The 14,103-nt window shown below is 38.7% G+C and overlaps 1 protein-coding gene across 2 annotated transcripts; it reads left to right on the plus strand.

Annotated features, from left to right (window-relative positions):
* The first annotated feature begins 45 nt into the window (after window positions 1-45).
* Window positions 46-10,197, plus strand: LOC111330649 (uncharacterized). 2 transcript variants are annotated; one of them, XM_022935549.2, is made up of 9 exons: window positions 46-344; window positions 2,029-2,212; window positions 4,276-4,561; window positions 5,024-5,177; window positions 5,667-5,981; window positions 6,349-6,452; window positions 6,943-7,101; window positions 8,170-8,467; window positions 9,413-10,197. In XM_022935549.2, the coding sequence occupies exons 1-9, from the start codon at window positions 80-82 to the stop codon at window positions 9,937-9,939; spliced, it is 2,292 nt and encodes a 763-aa protein (XP_022791284.2). In that variant the 5' UTR covers window positions 46-79; the 3' UTR covers window positions 9,940-10,197. The 2 variants fall into 2 exon arrangements, with proteins under 2 accessions (XP_022791284.2, XP_088600360.1); XM_088744234.1 differs by lacking the exon at window positions 46-344 and adding an exon at window positions 1,197-1,236 and having other exon boundaries at window positions 2,029-4,561.
* The last annotated feature ends 3,906 nt before the right edge of the window (window positions 10,198-14,103 follow it).

The following is a 14,103-nucleotide window of genomic DNA, read 5'->3' on the forward strand; positions in this document are numbered from 1 at the left end:
TGCCAATGGCAACGAGTGTAATATCGCCAACCGACTTTAGGGGAATCCCCAAGAGCAAACTATCCTGTCGCCATGTTGAATGTTTTCAGAGAATGTTCATGAAATATCGCACCTGACCTTCAAGTGTACGATGGCAGATGTCCAAGAGGATTTTGCAAACTTGTCCCTGAATGAAAAATCAGGAAATAGACTGGAATTGCTGACCGAAATTCAGAAACAAATTTGTGTTGCAATTCGCTCTCTTGAGGCCGGAAGTGACTGGGTAACAAACGAGCAAGTTCGGCACATCTTACTTCAAGTAAACAAGAATATAGATTTGATAAAAGCCTCGTGCAACGATGAAGGTATGCCTGTCTATAATTTTCATTTGCTTTTCTCTTAGTTTAAGTCCTTTTTACAGTTGAAAACTGAAACTATCGTTTCGCACTTCGTATGTTTTACGTGAGGTCTGATTTGAGTGGGTCGCTTCCTTTAAAAGAGGTGGCGAATAGTAAATGCGAGACTTTGCGAGACGACGAGACTAGCGTTTTTCTTTGCGAGCCCGAGACATTTTGACTTTTAGATTGCGAGATCGAGACTTCAAAGGGTTTTGAGTGCGAGCGCGAGACGTTCAGACTCTTAAATTGCGAGCCCCAGATTTGGTTGAGAGCCATGACAATGAGCTTGAATGAGCTTGTACAAAAGTCTCACAAAGGATCCTTTTGAGACTTTTGTACAAGCTCATTCTAGCTCATTCTCATTTCTCTCAACCAAATCTGGGGCTCGCAATTTAAGAGTCTGAACGTCTCGCGCTTGCACTCAAAACCCTTTGGAGTCTCGGTCTCGAAATTTAAAAAATAAAAGCTTTTTGTAGATGCAGATAGAAAATTTCTTTAAATTATACATACTATTTGTTCAAATATAAGCATTCTTCTCTATACTGTTGTGTTTGTTACACTTACAATTAACCTATTGACCCCAAAGAGTGACAAGCATCTAATTTCTCCATACATATGCATTATTACTCCTGAATCAAACAGGTAAGGGTCACAAGAATAAAGGATTGAAAAGTTTATCAACTAAAGAATTTCTTGATTGTCAAGCAAATTTCTTCTTGTCAAGACCTTGAAATTGAAAGATGATATATTCAGTGAGTGACACACATATAGTTATGACCTTCCCATTTCTACTTGTACTTCGGATGCCCTACCTCTGAGCTGTTGGAGACTCTTAGCAGGCTAGACTGTTTAACTTAAGGTCCGTTGTGATAAACTTCCCACATGGTACTAGGATAGGTTAATGTTGCATGTGAATAAGCCATCTCCAAATTACCTTCAGCATCTTTTCCATAACAAGGCCTGATGCTCAACCATTCTTGTGAAAATGAGTTTAATTAACATGTGAAAGATTAATTGTAATCATTGATATGAAAGGAGGAGCACCAGAACTTGCTTTGTAAAATAGGGGCTAAAGGTAATTTGGAAATGGGCAATTACACTTGAGTGCAAAGATAGATGGAAATAAAGATGATAAATGTAAAGCCTTGTGATTTAAGTGAAAGGTGAATTCACTGATTGACACAGAGAGGATGGAAATGTTTGGAGAACGGTATGGAGAATGTGCATTCTGATGTTTGGGTGTAAAGGGATCGCTAACAATAATTATTGCATGACTCGGGCAGTCAGAGGGCCAATAACTAAAATCAACCAATCAAAATGCTCTATTGCCGGTCCAATATTCTCTAAGTATTGGACCGGGCACTGTCCCGAATGGTCCCAAATGATACCGCACTTGTGTCCCTTTGAACTTCAGTCGTATAATGAATCTCTTATTAACCAAGCTTGCTCAGGACCATACTGGAAGAATATCAGCCCTCAGTCTTTTTTGTACGGACCTCGCTGCGCTCAGTCCGTACTGTCAAGACGTCAGGCCAATATTCTCCCAGTACGGCCCTCGCACTTGGTTAATAAGATATATTTATGGCTGCTAATCTATATTTGATGTATATTAATAAAACTGGTGGGTACTTTTGAAAAAATTTCCTTGCAGAGTCATCTGGTTTGAGGACTGTTGGTAAAGTAAGCCAGGGTGAATTACAAGCATGGGAGAGGCTGGGGGAAGGTGGATTCTCAAGTGTGTATAAAGCTAAGCTTAAAGGGAATGATGTTGCCGTCAAAGTGTTAAAAAATCTTAAAGAAACAAGACCTCTGCTTACAGAAGGAAATCTGTTGAGGTGGCTTTTAAACTTGACTGTGTTTGCCCTTCTTGAATAAATATATCTTATTAGACATTTTTTTGTGTAGTATTGCTGAGTATTTTTATGAGTTGTGCCGTATTGACGAACCCGAAGGGTGAGTCAAAATACAAATAACAAGTAAAAATACTCAGCAATACTACACAACAAAAAGTCTAATAAGTCATTTATTATCCAACACACCAAACTGTTATTTCAGTGCAGGCGAATTTTGTGGATATTTATTTACGGGGAGTGTGTGACAGAAGTATGCGAAGCAGAATGGAATTGGCGCGTTGTCATGTTACTGTTTCTTTTTTCTTCAATAAATGAAGAAATTTCCAAGTCATCTAGCTGTTTTTCTTTGTTCAATTCATCTAATAAACGGATGTATATTTGCCAGCCATTCTGACTCTTCGTCGTCAGAAATATGATTCAAATCGTCCGCCATTTTTTTTTCTTAACTACAATTCAATTCTTTGCTTGTGCGATGCGAGAAAACCTGTTTAACGCGGTACAAATACCGCGTGATATTTGTACTCGTCTATGGCATTATTTGTACTCTACGAAGTGTAGTTGGATAATAAATGTCAATATTATTAACTTAATAAAAGACTGGTAACCTTTCCAGGAAACTTTTGGTGAAGTTGAGTGGTTTGACTAATGCCAATTCTATTTCAGTCTTCCTTATGCTTTTAGTCTATACTCGAGCTAAGAGTGGCTCACCCTGAGCTGGAGCTAATGTCCTGGCCCTGGCTGTTCGAAGGATGGATAACGCTATACACTGGATAAATCTCTATCCGGTGGATAGCACAGTACATTTTGGTAACACTTATCCGCTGGATAGCGATTTATCCATTGGATAGCATTATCCGCCCTTTGAACAACCGGAGCCTGGTTCTTAAAACATGAAGTGACTAGGGCTGGATTGTTCAAAGCTGGGTTAAGATAACCTAGGGTTAGCATGAAATTTGACTTTAGATCTCAAAGCTTTAAAAGAAAGTTCAATTTGACTATTTTTGTCTGCAATTTGATGATTGGATGCTCTCGAAAGAATAGGGAAAATTATCCCCAAAAGGTTCTTGAACAGAGAAATAAGGAAACCTGGATTAGAATTTAACCCTGGGTTAGTGCTAATCGGCCTTCAAACGACTGGACCTAGAAGTATAGGCACTCCCCTGGATGGGATACGAGTCCATTGCAAGCCTTTATCAGGCTTCCTTGAGAATTTGCTGCTACCCATTTAACAGTAATCCTGGTTGGAGGGATTAGCACTGTGATAGTTAAGTGTTTTGCTCATTCCAAGAACAAAACACACTGACCTCTCGACTTGACTTCAATGTATAATTCCATTAGGCCTTCCCTTAAGTATTCTTTTACTTATTATAATTTATTATATTGATTATTGCAAACTGGATCATCAGATAAAGCAATTCAAGAGTTTTCATTTGCTTAGTCATCATGGTCATGAGTTATAATGTACCTGCATGTGTGTGCATGAAGACGAGCTAAACGAAAGTGAAATGACCAAATTCCTCTTTAATGGTTTTCTCAGTTGTTTCTTTAACCTCATTACTCGAATGAATCCCCAAAACCAAGGAAATATACGAAGGACAAATGTAACTACCTGCAAGCAGTTGACCAAAACAATTTCATTACACAGAACATTCCTGAGTGACAGCAGTCATGTGACCATAAAAGGCGGGAAAACAAAAAACAGGGAACCCAGCTAACAGAAAGTGGTTTTGTTGTATAACATTCTATTTATTCTTACAAAATAATGCACACTTGTGGAATTATTGTTAAATATCGGGCCCCAGTTGCTCAAAGGATGGATAACGCTATACACTGGATAAATTCCTATCTACTGGATAGCGCAGTACATTTTGGTAACACTTATCCACTGGATAGCAATTTATCTGTTGGATAGTGTTATCCGCCCTTTGAACAACTGGAGCCAGATTATTAAAGTTATAATTCTCAGTTACATTTACTCAAAGTTAAAGACATTTTTGGGAAAATTAATTCCGTTGCTTAGTTAAAATTATTTTTATGATACACAGAGATCTTCGGCATGATAACATTATTGCATTTAGAGGAATGAACATTTTGGAGAGAGATGTTTCATTTGAGAAATTCACCCTCAAAGCAGGATGCCCATTTCTGGTCATGGAATACATTCCTAAGAACTTGTATAGATTTGTAGAGGATCACAAAACTCCAGAGTCTCAGGGACTTCCTAAAAGTCAAGTGTGGACCATTGGTAGAGGAATGGCCAATGGTTTGATGTACCTACACAGTTTAGATCCTCCAATAAGCCACAGAGATTTAAAGCCTGACAATATACTGGTGAGATTCCAGCAGAAATCATCTGTTTTAGTAAGAACTTCTATCAGAAAAAAATCATGCTTCTATTTTGAAGACAACAGCTTTATATTATATGTATTAAAAGAAAAGGAAATGATAAATTAAAGATATATTAAAATAAATGAAAATGAAAAAAAATATGAGCAAATGAGTTAAATTTGACTGACTTATAATTAGTTGGATGTGTGATGTACAGCAATTAAAGAACCAAGGGTTTATAGAGTTACTGGATTTTTATTAATGTTTCAAGAACTTTTTGCAAAAGATGAAAAAAAAAAAAGTCATTTCAAAAAAGATTGATAAACCTTGATGCAAGACCATCCTGTTTTTATGCAATTAGATTAAGCAGCAAATTCATTCAATTCGTCATTCACTACTTCTTGAGGACACTCAATAAATACCATCATTAGTATTCCTTTATATCTATTAAATTATGTTATCCAGTTGGAAATCAGAAGCTTACGAGTGAAACTAGCAGACTTTGGTTTATCAAGAACAGTTGAGAGGAGTGGTAATGATCTGTCCTTGTTCCATGCACGGTGGACAGCACCTGAAGTGTGGGATGATTACATCATAGATGATGAGTATAATATAGAAGGTAAAACTTAAAGGCATGAAAATTGTTTTGGAATTAACAATTAATTAGATTTCACATAGTTGTCAGTTAGTCCAGTTATCGATTCTAATTACAGATGAGGTTATTACCACATTTTTCTATTTTTGGAATTTCTTGAGATCTCTTAAAATCTGATACTCTCAAGAAGTTTGAAATAATTTTTCATCGAAAATTCTTTAAAAAGTTCTTCAACTACCAGGCATATAGGCAGGGGGCAGTTTCATTACAATGTTAATAAATTTAAACTAGTTGTAAATGCTGTAAAGATAAATAATTTATTGATTGGAAACTGAAGGAATCAATAAATCAAGTAATTAATAAATTTATAAATGAGAGGGTCTTTGAAGTATATTATTCATATAAGATGTCATCATGTAGGTAAGTGAATTATTGGAAAAAGTAAGGAATTGGCTTCTTCAACCCGATTGAGTGTGTTAGCATTTGAAATGAACTATTCTTTTCTTCATCCAGAACTGACCGACACAACAGAAGACAAAACTGTTGAAGAAGAGTGCATAAGCTTGGATGATGAGCTTTTCTATCTGCGCGCTGATGTCTACTCGTATGCTCAAGTGGTAGCCTACACCTTGACAGGCAACATGCCGTGGCAGGGTCGGAACTCTGTCAGTGTACAGGGGATTCAAAATAACTTGATAAAGAAGGAGGACAGAGTGGAGTTGCCTGAAGAACTTGGCGGTGTACTGAGGAAAGTTGTTGAGGACTGTCGTTTGGAAAATCCTGCGAAGAGACCCACTGCTGACCAATTGGTTTTGGATTATTTTAGTGGTAAAGTTTAAAAAAAAAGTTCTATTTGCTCTCACTGGCAGTTGTTGCTTGCAAAACTTCTTCACTGTCTTTACGTATTCGTCATATACTGGATTAGATCAATTTTGTTGCCTGGCTCAAAATTTTTGTGTGTGTGTGTTTTTTTGTTTAGTTCTATTTCTTTTGTTGTTCTGTTTGTTATTTTGTTTGTTTTGTTTTGTTCTGTTTTCAGTTTTTACCTATCTCACGCATACATCCCTTTCATCATCTAAATAATAATTTTTTAATCTTTAACATGTACTTCACCGAGAGCTGTTAAAAGAGAGCTGAAAAAGTGTAATTTCAAGATACTAATTTATGCCATTTATAACGGCCTTTTTTTGTTTAGGTGATGTCAACCCGTACCAAACTGAAGCCAGAAGTGCTGAGTTCTTCTCCTGCGGGTTCCTACAGAACACTTATATCTTTGTTGCTGAGAGCTTAGTGGACGAGGTAATGGAGTAGGAGTAATTGATGTTTTTTTGTGTCGGTGCCTAATTAGGCACCTACCATTTTTATCAGTGGTACATGATATCCTCATATCTTTGTATTTAGTAGAAGAGCAAATGATGGGTTGGTACTTTCAAAGTCTGGCCTTGGTGTATCAAATTAACTGTTGTGAACTCGATTTGGACAAAGTTCATTTTCAAGTTGGCCAATTTGTGTTTTTTTTTTGGTTTTTTTTTTTCCAACACTGAGCATTTCTTCGCCCATGAGGGAGTTTGAAGCGAGCCGGCGAGAGGTCTGCGAGGGGTCTGGAACTATTTTTTATTGGTTTCCAACTGCAGACCCGCTTTGATTCATATCTCAAAGTTTCTCGCGGGCAAAGAGACGCTCTTTCCACGGCGCCAATAATGAAGGCCTCCTCGTAAGCTACCTTACTGTTATCTGCCCCATCTTATCCTATTTGTGTCTTGATTGAACTGTCCTCTTGAACCAACAGTCCAGTGAAGGGTATTTTAAGACATCAGTTCGTCCTCAAGGATTCCCCCCCGAGTGTCTGTTGTGCGCGGTAGAGGTCGGCAACGAGGAGTACAACGACGTGCCAAAAGAGTGGGTTTACGAACAGAAGTACAGAGAGCATTACGGGCACTTCAGGCAGGTATATACGAAGACCAGAGTTTGGCATATGATTTTTTTTTGTATAATAAAATATAGGGAAGCGAAAAGACTTAGCTTCAAACACAGGAAATTTTAAGGACGAGTTCATCAAAGTAAACTAAAGGAAACAGTCACATGTAAGATTTAAAGGAGTGACCACCCCATTATTTCTCCTTACCTCATCACTTTTGAAATAAACATCAAGGTCATGAGTGTTAAGGAGAGTGACTAAAAATAAGTATTTAGAAATTTCGAGAATGCTTTGAGCCTCCTGTGAAACTATCTGGAACCTTTTTTGGATTTTGTTGTTGTGATGTGGTGACATCAGGGTGGTTATGTTGTGGGCTTCTGGAATGTTCCGGAATGCTTTGAGGATTTATGTGGAGACTCGGTCGGCTACTGTTATCGAGAGTAAGCTCTACCAAGAGAGAAAACTGTTGTAGAAGACTGTTAATTAATTTCAAAGTACTTTGAAGAAAACTGTGGGTTTGTGCAGTGGTGAGCTAAGATGTAGTTTATAGAGGGCTCATTAGTAAGTTATTGAAAATAACCACAGCTGTAATGTCTATACGAGTCGCTCCTAAGTAAGAATCATGATTGCACGTAAGTAGTTGAGCTTATAGGATTATAGTGTTTTTCTGGCGATTGAATTATACCGTAACATGAGACTGAAGAAGCTCCGCATTGTTTGAAAAAAATTCTTCTTTTCATTATGCTCTTTAAGGACGCGAAATTCCAAGGCCGACACGTGATACTTCCTAGTGTTCTTACGGCTGATAAGATGTTAAATTGAACTTTTAATAGAGATTCTAAACAATGCTTCAATAAACGCAGGAATTTCTCGTACCCACTACATCCTATAGAGAAGCTAGGTGACATTACAAAACAAGTTGGTATTTTAATGTTTAAAAACATTTCATGTTGTGTGGTAGCATGCGATCTGTCGTTTCAAGAATTTTGGTTTTTGCATTCGGGTAAAAAAGCGCACATGTTTGATGGTTGAGGGGGATTCGGACCCAGTCCCTGGATCCGCCACCGCTCTTTACTAATTTTCTTTATTTACGTGTAGGCTGCTATCGACAAAAAGATTGAAGACAATCCTGCCATTGCCCTCAAAACATTGATCACCTCCCGGGAGGAGGAAGAAGAGAGACAAGAAATACAACTGATGTTCGGACAGTCAACCTACTGTCATCATAGAGCCGTTCGGGAGATCTGGAGGAACCTAGAAGACTCTAAAAAAAGAGAGTTTGTTGTGTGTAAGACTACGGTTCATCCGGTGTTCAGCACATCTTTTGGCCTCCATGTTGCTGTGCTAACTGCGGACAAACCTCAGAAATTCATCTTTGCTAGAAGGGCCAATAGAGGTACCTAGTTAGTTCACACACTCTTTTTGGCCTTTGTAAAGATTTTTGTAACTATTCACGAGTTTAGAATTTGAGTTAAAGGATCGTGAAATCTCAGCTAAATTTAAGGATGCTGCACATTTCAGTGACATCTAACCCTGATACTTCCCCATTAAAATCCCTACAATATTTTTTTTATGCCACTATATGGCTGGGTCAGAAGGAGGTAGTTTAGCAACGGCCAATAACACCGCTGATCTTTGCCGAAACCCTTCGTAACTATGATTATGCGTCGATCAATTCGAAGCTTAGACATCCCCCTTGGGGGGCAACAATTGTGTTCAAATCCTCCACTCCGTTTTTTTGTTAAGGAAAAATCAGCGACGGCGACTTTCTACACTCGGACCAGGCCCTAAAGCCCTAGACCTTGCAGACCTTTTCTTCTTAGCCATTTGCTCGCGAAAGTGAACGAAGTGACGAGTGAGTTTTTTTAATGCATTGCAACGAGTGAATAAAAATCGTCCGTGCGCACTTTCTATGGTATGTTTTTATTTCATACATACTGAGATTTTTTCCTACAGACCGGCACATTTGAAAGATTGGAAGCAAACGACTGTGAAAATACATCTTTTGTCCAATCAGAGACACGAACGGTAGTACTTCACAGCATGAATCTCAATATGTATGAAACCAAAATTTGGTATTATCAACTGTGTTGATGATGTGAAGTGAATTAGGCACCGTAAAGAGATTCTAAAGCTTACGTTTCGAGCGCCAATTCGCTCTGGCCAGTTCACATAACATGTCTCACATTGCCATTTTTTTGCCTAAGCCCCGTTCTTCTATTCTTCGTACAAATGCAGATAAACCCTCAAACTTTAATCAGGAAATTTCATGAGTGTAGACACAACGATTAGCGATTAGGCGTTCATAAATTTTCTTTTTTCTTTCCATGTTACTTTTTAGAGGGAATGGCAACCCCAGGAAAATTTACCTGCGGGGCTGTGGAAAGTGCCTCAGTCAAGGACTACATTTACAAAAACGGCAAATCTTACGTGGATCTGATCCAAACCGCTGCGCGAGGACTGGAAGAAGAGCTGCGAGTAGAGTTGAAAGATAGCGACATCGAGGCTCTTTGCCTCACAACAGTTTACCTCAAGTTCGACACACATGAGTGGGGTTGCTGTGGTTACGTAGACCTGTCGGATGAACGAGTGGCTTCCGAGCGACGACTGACGTTCGAGCAACTCGGCTCTCGGTTCACGACGGGTCCTAAAGATAAGTTTGAGCACGAAGAAGTAGTGGCTGTTGACTTCGAACTGTCGCGGATGGTGGAGTTCGTGCGAGAGAACTACGAAGATTTTGCTAGCTCGGCCAAGCTAGTAGTGGTGAAGGTTTTGCAGTCGTTTTTCGGAGTCGCTGCCGTGGAAAGAGCTTTTCGCGTTTATCTAGAAGATGGAGATGATACTTTACCAAAGCAGATTCCATCTTGAACAAATTTAGTGATTAATGCTTTACTTTTCTTTCTCTTCTCAGTGAGAGCCTGACTTAAAATTACTGTAGTCTCTGTTTGGAAAGAATAGCCTTGCAAGGGTACATTTATAAAGCATATTAGGAACTTGGGACTCGGTTGGGTCCCCAACGAGCAGTTTGTATTTCATTGTTAACTCTGCCTTTATTGACTCAAGACTTAAGTTCATAGTATGTCCCATTCTAGCTAATCATGCAAGTGCAACAACCGTGTAAACATGTCTTTTGTTGTGTTTTCATTTTGTTTTTTCCTTGATTACCAAACAAATCCCCTTTACCACCACCTTAAAAAATACTACTACCGTAACACATGGTCGCCTATTATGATTTTTTTTTAACAACAACAACCTTTATGTATTCTAATTTTTAATGACTAATGACTATTTTAATGATTGACTGATGTGAATGATTTCCATATAACCCTATACATAATTATGCATTCCATTTCATAAAGACTTAAAGACTAAAGTTTTCTTTGCAACACTCCACGCATAATTTATGTATGGGGTTGTATGGAAATCTTGCCGAAATCATGGTTGTGATTTGAATATCTGAGACGACAAAGGCAATTATACGAACACCCTTCGAGGCATTCGGAATCGTAGTAACCATTCTTTTTTAGTAATTAACCCAATGAAAAAAATTATGATACACAGGCGGATCATACGAGTATTGTCTTCGTTCATACATCGATTGATCAACTAAGCGATTTCAACAGCTTCCGTTGATCGCGAATGCACATTCGATCGCTTCATCGAGAGGAAAAGGCGACAATTTGAAGCCTTCCCTTATGATTTCCTAACCGAAATGCTAATAATAAATGTACTTCCAACGTTCGAATTCGGCAGTGTTACTCAAGCGTAAAAAGTATATTAATATTACCAAAATATAAGAACAAGGAGATATTAAGAATGCTCAGTGATTTATCACTCACCAAAACCTCTATCACAGATTCCCAAATCTGGTCGGCTTAACTTAGCCAAAAAGGAAAAAAGAAAATATGCAAAGGACACAGTTTACTTTCGATCTGGAACTGTCATACATTAGTACATAATATGTGATTGGTCGTTAGCCAAAGTCCCGATTTGAAAAAGCCTCAGAAGAGGCGCCAATGGTAACGAGTGTATTATCCCTAACAGATTTTGGGGGAACCCATAAAGCAGCTCTCTCATCGCCGTGTTGAATGTTTCCACAGAATGTCCATGAAATATGCCACCTGAGCTTCAAGATAGATAGATAGTTTATTATGATTAAAATCGCAGCCAAAAGCTGAATTAGATTAATCGTTACAATAGTAAAATCTAATGATTATAATAATTATATATAATTATATATAATTATATAATAATTATAAGAAAAACGTACACAAATTAACTACAATTACTATATATAAATGTTTTCATGAGTCTCTTCGTCTTAGCCAGAGTGAACATTAAATTTCCTCTTTTCCCTCAGATTGAGTTCACAGTTGTTATTACTGTTCACAGTTGTTATAACTGTCTTAGCAAGAGCTTATACAGTTTATGGTCTGAGTTACAAGAGATGGAATCAAAAAGCTTAGTTGTGATAGACTGCCTGCGTTGGGAGAGCGTCTCCAAGTTGGTTTGATTTAATGCGTCGCTATATGGAACAAACGGAAAAATAATTCGCATGGCGAGTTTCTGTAGCTGTTCTAAACTCAACAGATAAGTATGAGGGAAGCGCGTTGTGAAACACCGGGCATGCGTATTGCATTACTGGGCGGATACAAGTCATGTAAAAGATTAGCAGGTCTTTGGCGGGAATATTCGCTCTCTTCAGTTGTTTAAGAAAATATAATCGACTCGCTACTTTTTTACTTATTTCAGCAACATGGCGGTTCCACCGAAGGTTGGAAGAAATGTTCAGCCCTAACAACTTAACAGTAGACGCTACCTCTATTGCTTTCCCGTTGATAACAATTGGAGCAAAGTCTGCGGCTGATTTAGCGAACGAAATCCGTAGTTCCTTACATTTCGATTCATTTAGCTAGAACTTATTTTGATTAGACTTAGTAATCAGTTCCTCCACATCAGATTGAATACGACTGCCCTCCTTCTTGTAAACACACTCTGCAATATTTGTGTCATCCACATATTTCCACAGATCCGTATTGCTGGTGTTGATGTCGTCGATCATAAGAATAAACAGCCACGGCCCGAGCTTGGTTCCCTGAGGCACCCCTGCCGGTACACTCCTTCATTCGGACGGGCAATCTTCTCCCAACTTGACTCTCTGCGTACGATCTGTGAGGAAGTCGATGATCCAAAACGATACGCCAACCGGCATGTCCAAGGCGAGCAGTTTCCCAGCAAGAAGCGCGTGGTCCATCAAGTCAAAAGCCTTCCGGTAATCGAATAAGACGACCCTAATGGTGGATCCTGTACCGTCTGTGTGTTTGGCCCAGGAGTGCACCATACTGATCAAAGCATGCGTTGTAGAAGATTTTGGGATAGCTCCAAATTGGTTCTCTAATTTTCTTGAGAATTGATGGTCGCAAGTATTCCGCAACAACAAACTCCTCCGCCACCTTAGAGAGAACGGGCGTTAACGAGATGGGACGCAGGTGTTTATTTACGTCCTTATTTGGTTTCTGCTTTGGGATCGGAACGGTATCAGCAGATTTCCAAAAAAGGAGGTAAACGTCTTTCAGCAAAAGAAGTGTTAATGATATCAGTTACAGTATTGAAAAAGAGATCAGCATTTTCCTTTAGCAACCATGCTGGAATACCGTCGGGTCCGGACGCTTTCCTAGGGTTGATCGACGCTAGCTGAAGGTAAACAGCATGCGTAGAAACGCATGTGTGCGATGGCAGATGTCCAAGAGGATTTTGCAAACTTATCCCTGAATGAGATAGCAGGAAATAGACGGGAATTGCTGGGCAAAATTCAGAAACAAATTTGTGACGCAATTGGGTATCTCGAGGCCGGAAGTGACTCTGTAACAAACGAGCAAGTTCGACGCAGCTTACTTCAAGTAAACAAGAATATAGATTCCATAAAAGCCTCGTGCAACGATGAAGGTATACCCGTTTATAATCGTCTTTACTTTCTGCTTTCCATTTTTTATTTTTGTTTTTATCTTTTTTTTTTTCAATTGAAAACTGAAACAATGCTTTCGCACTTCGTATGTTTTCTAATTTGTGGGTGGGATCAGTTTGGTCGCTTCCGTGAAAAGTTTACTTATCAAATAAATAAAACGACAGTCAATCATTTTTTTAGTGTTTCGATCGAAGGACCTGTTGTTGATCTCAGAGAGCTTGATAATCTGGGTTTTATGAAAGTGTACAGAATGACTACGGCTTTCCAATGGTACAACTCAAATCATGTTGTTCCAATCCTGTTTCTTCAGCCAAACTAAATAAACTTTTGAGTTTGAAAATAATTCTCTTTCACTGACCTCATTAGTAATAAAGAGGGGGTATCATAAACTTGTTGACAGATGGGTCGTACCTGGTGCATTTTAAAGCGAAATGCGATAAAGATAATTATTAAAAACTGGATCATTAGATAATGCAATTCAAGACCTTTTATTGGCTTAGCCATTATGGTATATCAGCCAATATACCATAATCTAATATCTGTACATCGTAACATCCGGTCTCTTCTCACGAAATAAAGTTGAGAAGATTTGTCTAATATCTTGGGGGCGCTTTTTTTTTAATAAAACAATTATTACACAACTCGGGCAGTCAGAGGGCCAATAACTAAAATCAACCAATCAAAATGCTCTATTGCCGGTCAATATTCTCTCAGTATTGGACCGGGCACTGCCCCGAATGGTCCCGAATGATACCGCACTTGTGTCCCTTTGAACTTCAGTCGTATAATAAATCTCTTATTAACCAAGCTTGCTCGGGACCGTACTGGAAGAATATCGGCCCTCGGCCTTTTTTGTACGGACCTCGCTGCGCTCAGTCCGTACTGTCAAGACTTTGGACCAATATTCTCCAAGTACGGCCCTTGCGCTTGGTTAATAAGATATATATTACGCACAGTGACCACGGAACAAGTAAGTTGAATAACTCTCACTCCTAAATAAATAATAATCTTAATTCGCAGGGGAAGAAAGCTAAAACAAAGCCATGAACGAAATGTAATATTCGAGG

This window comes from Stylophora pistillata, chromosome 14 (genome assembly GCF_964205215.1).
Source record: "Stylophora pistillata chromosome 14, jaStyPist1.2, whole genome shotgun sequence".
Lineage (NCBI taxonomy): Eukaryota > Metazoa > Cnidaria > Anthozoa > Scleractinia > Pocilloporidae > Stylophora > Stylophora pistillata.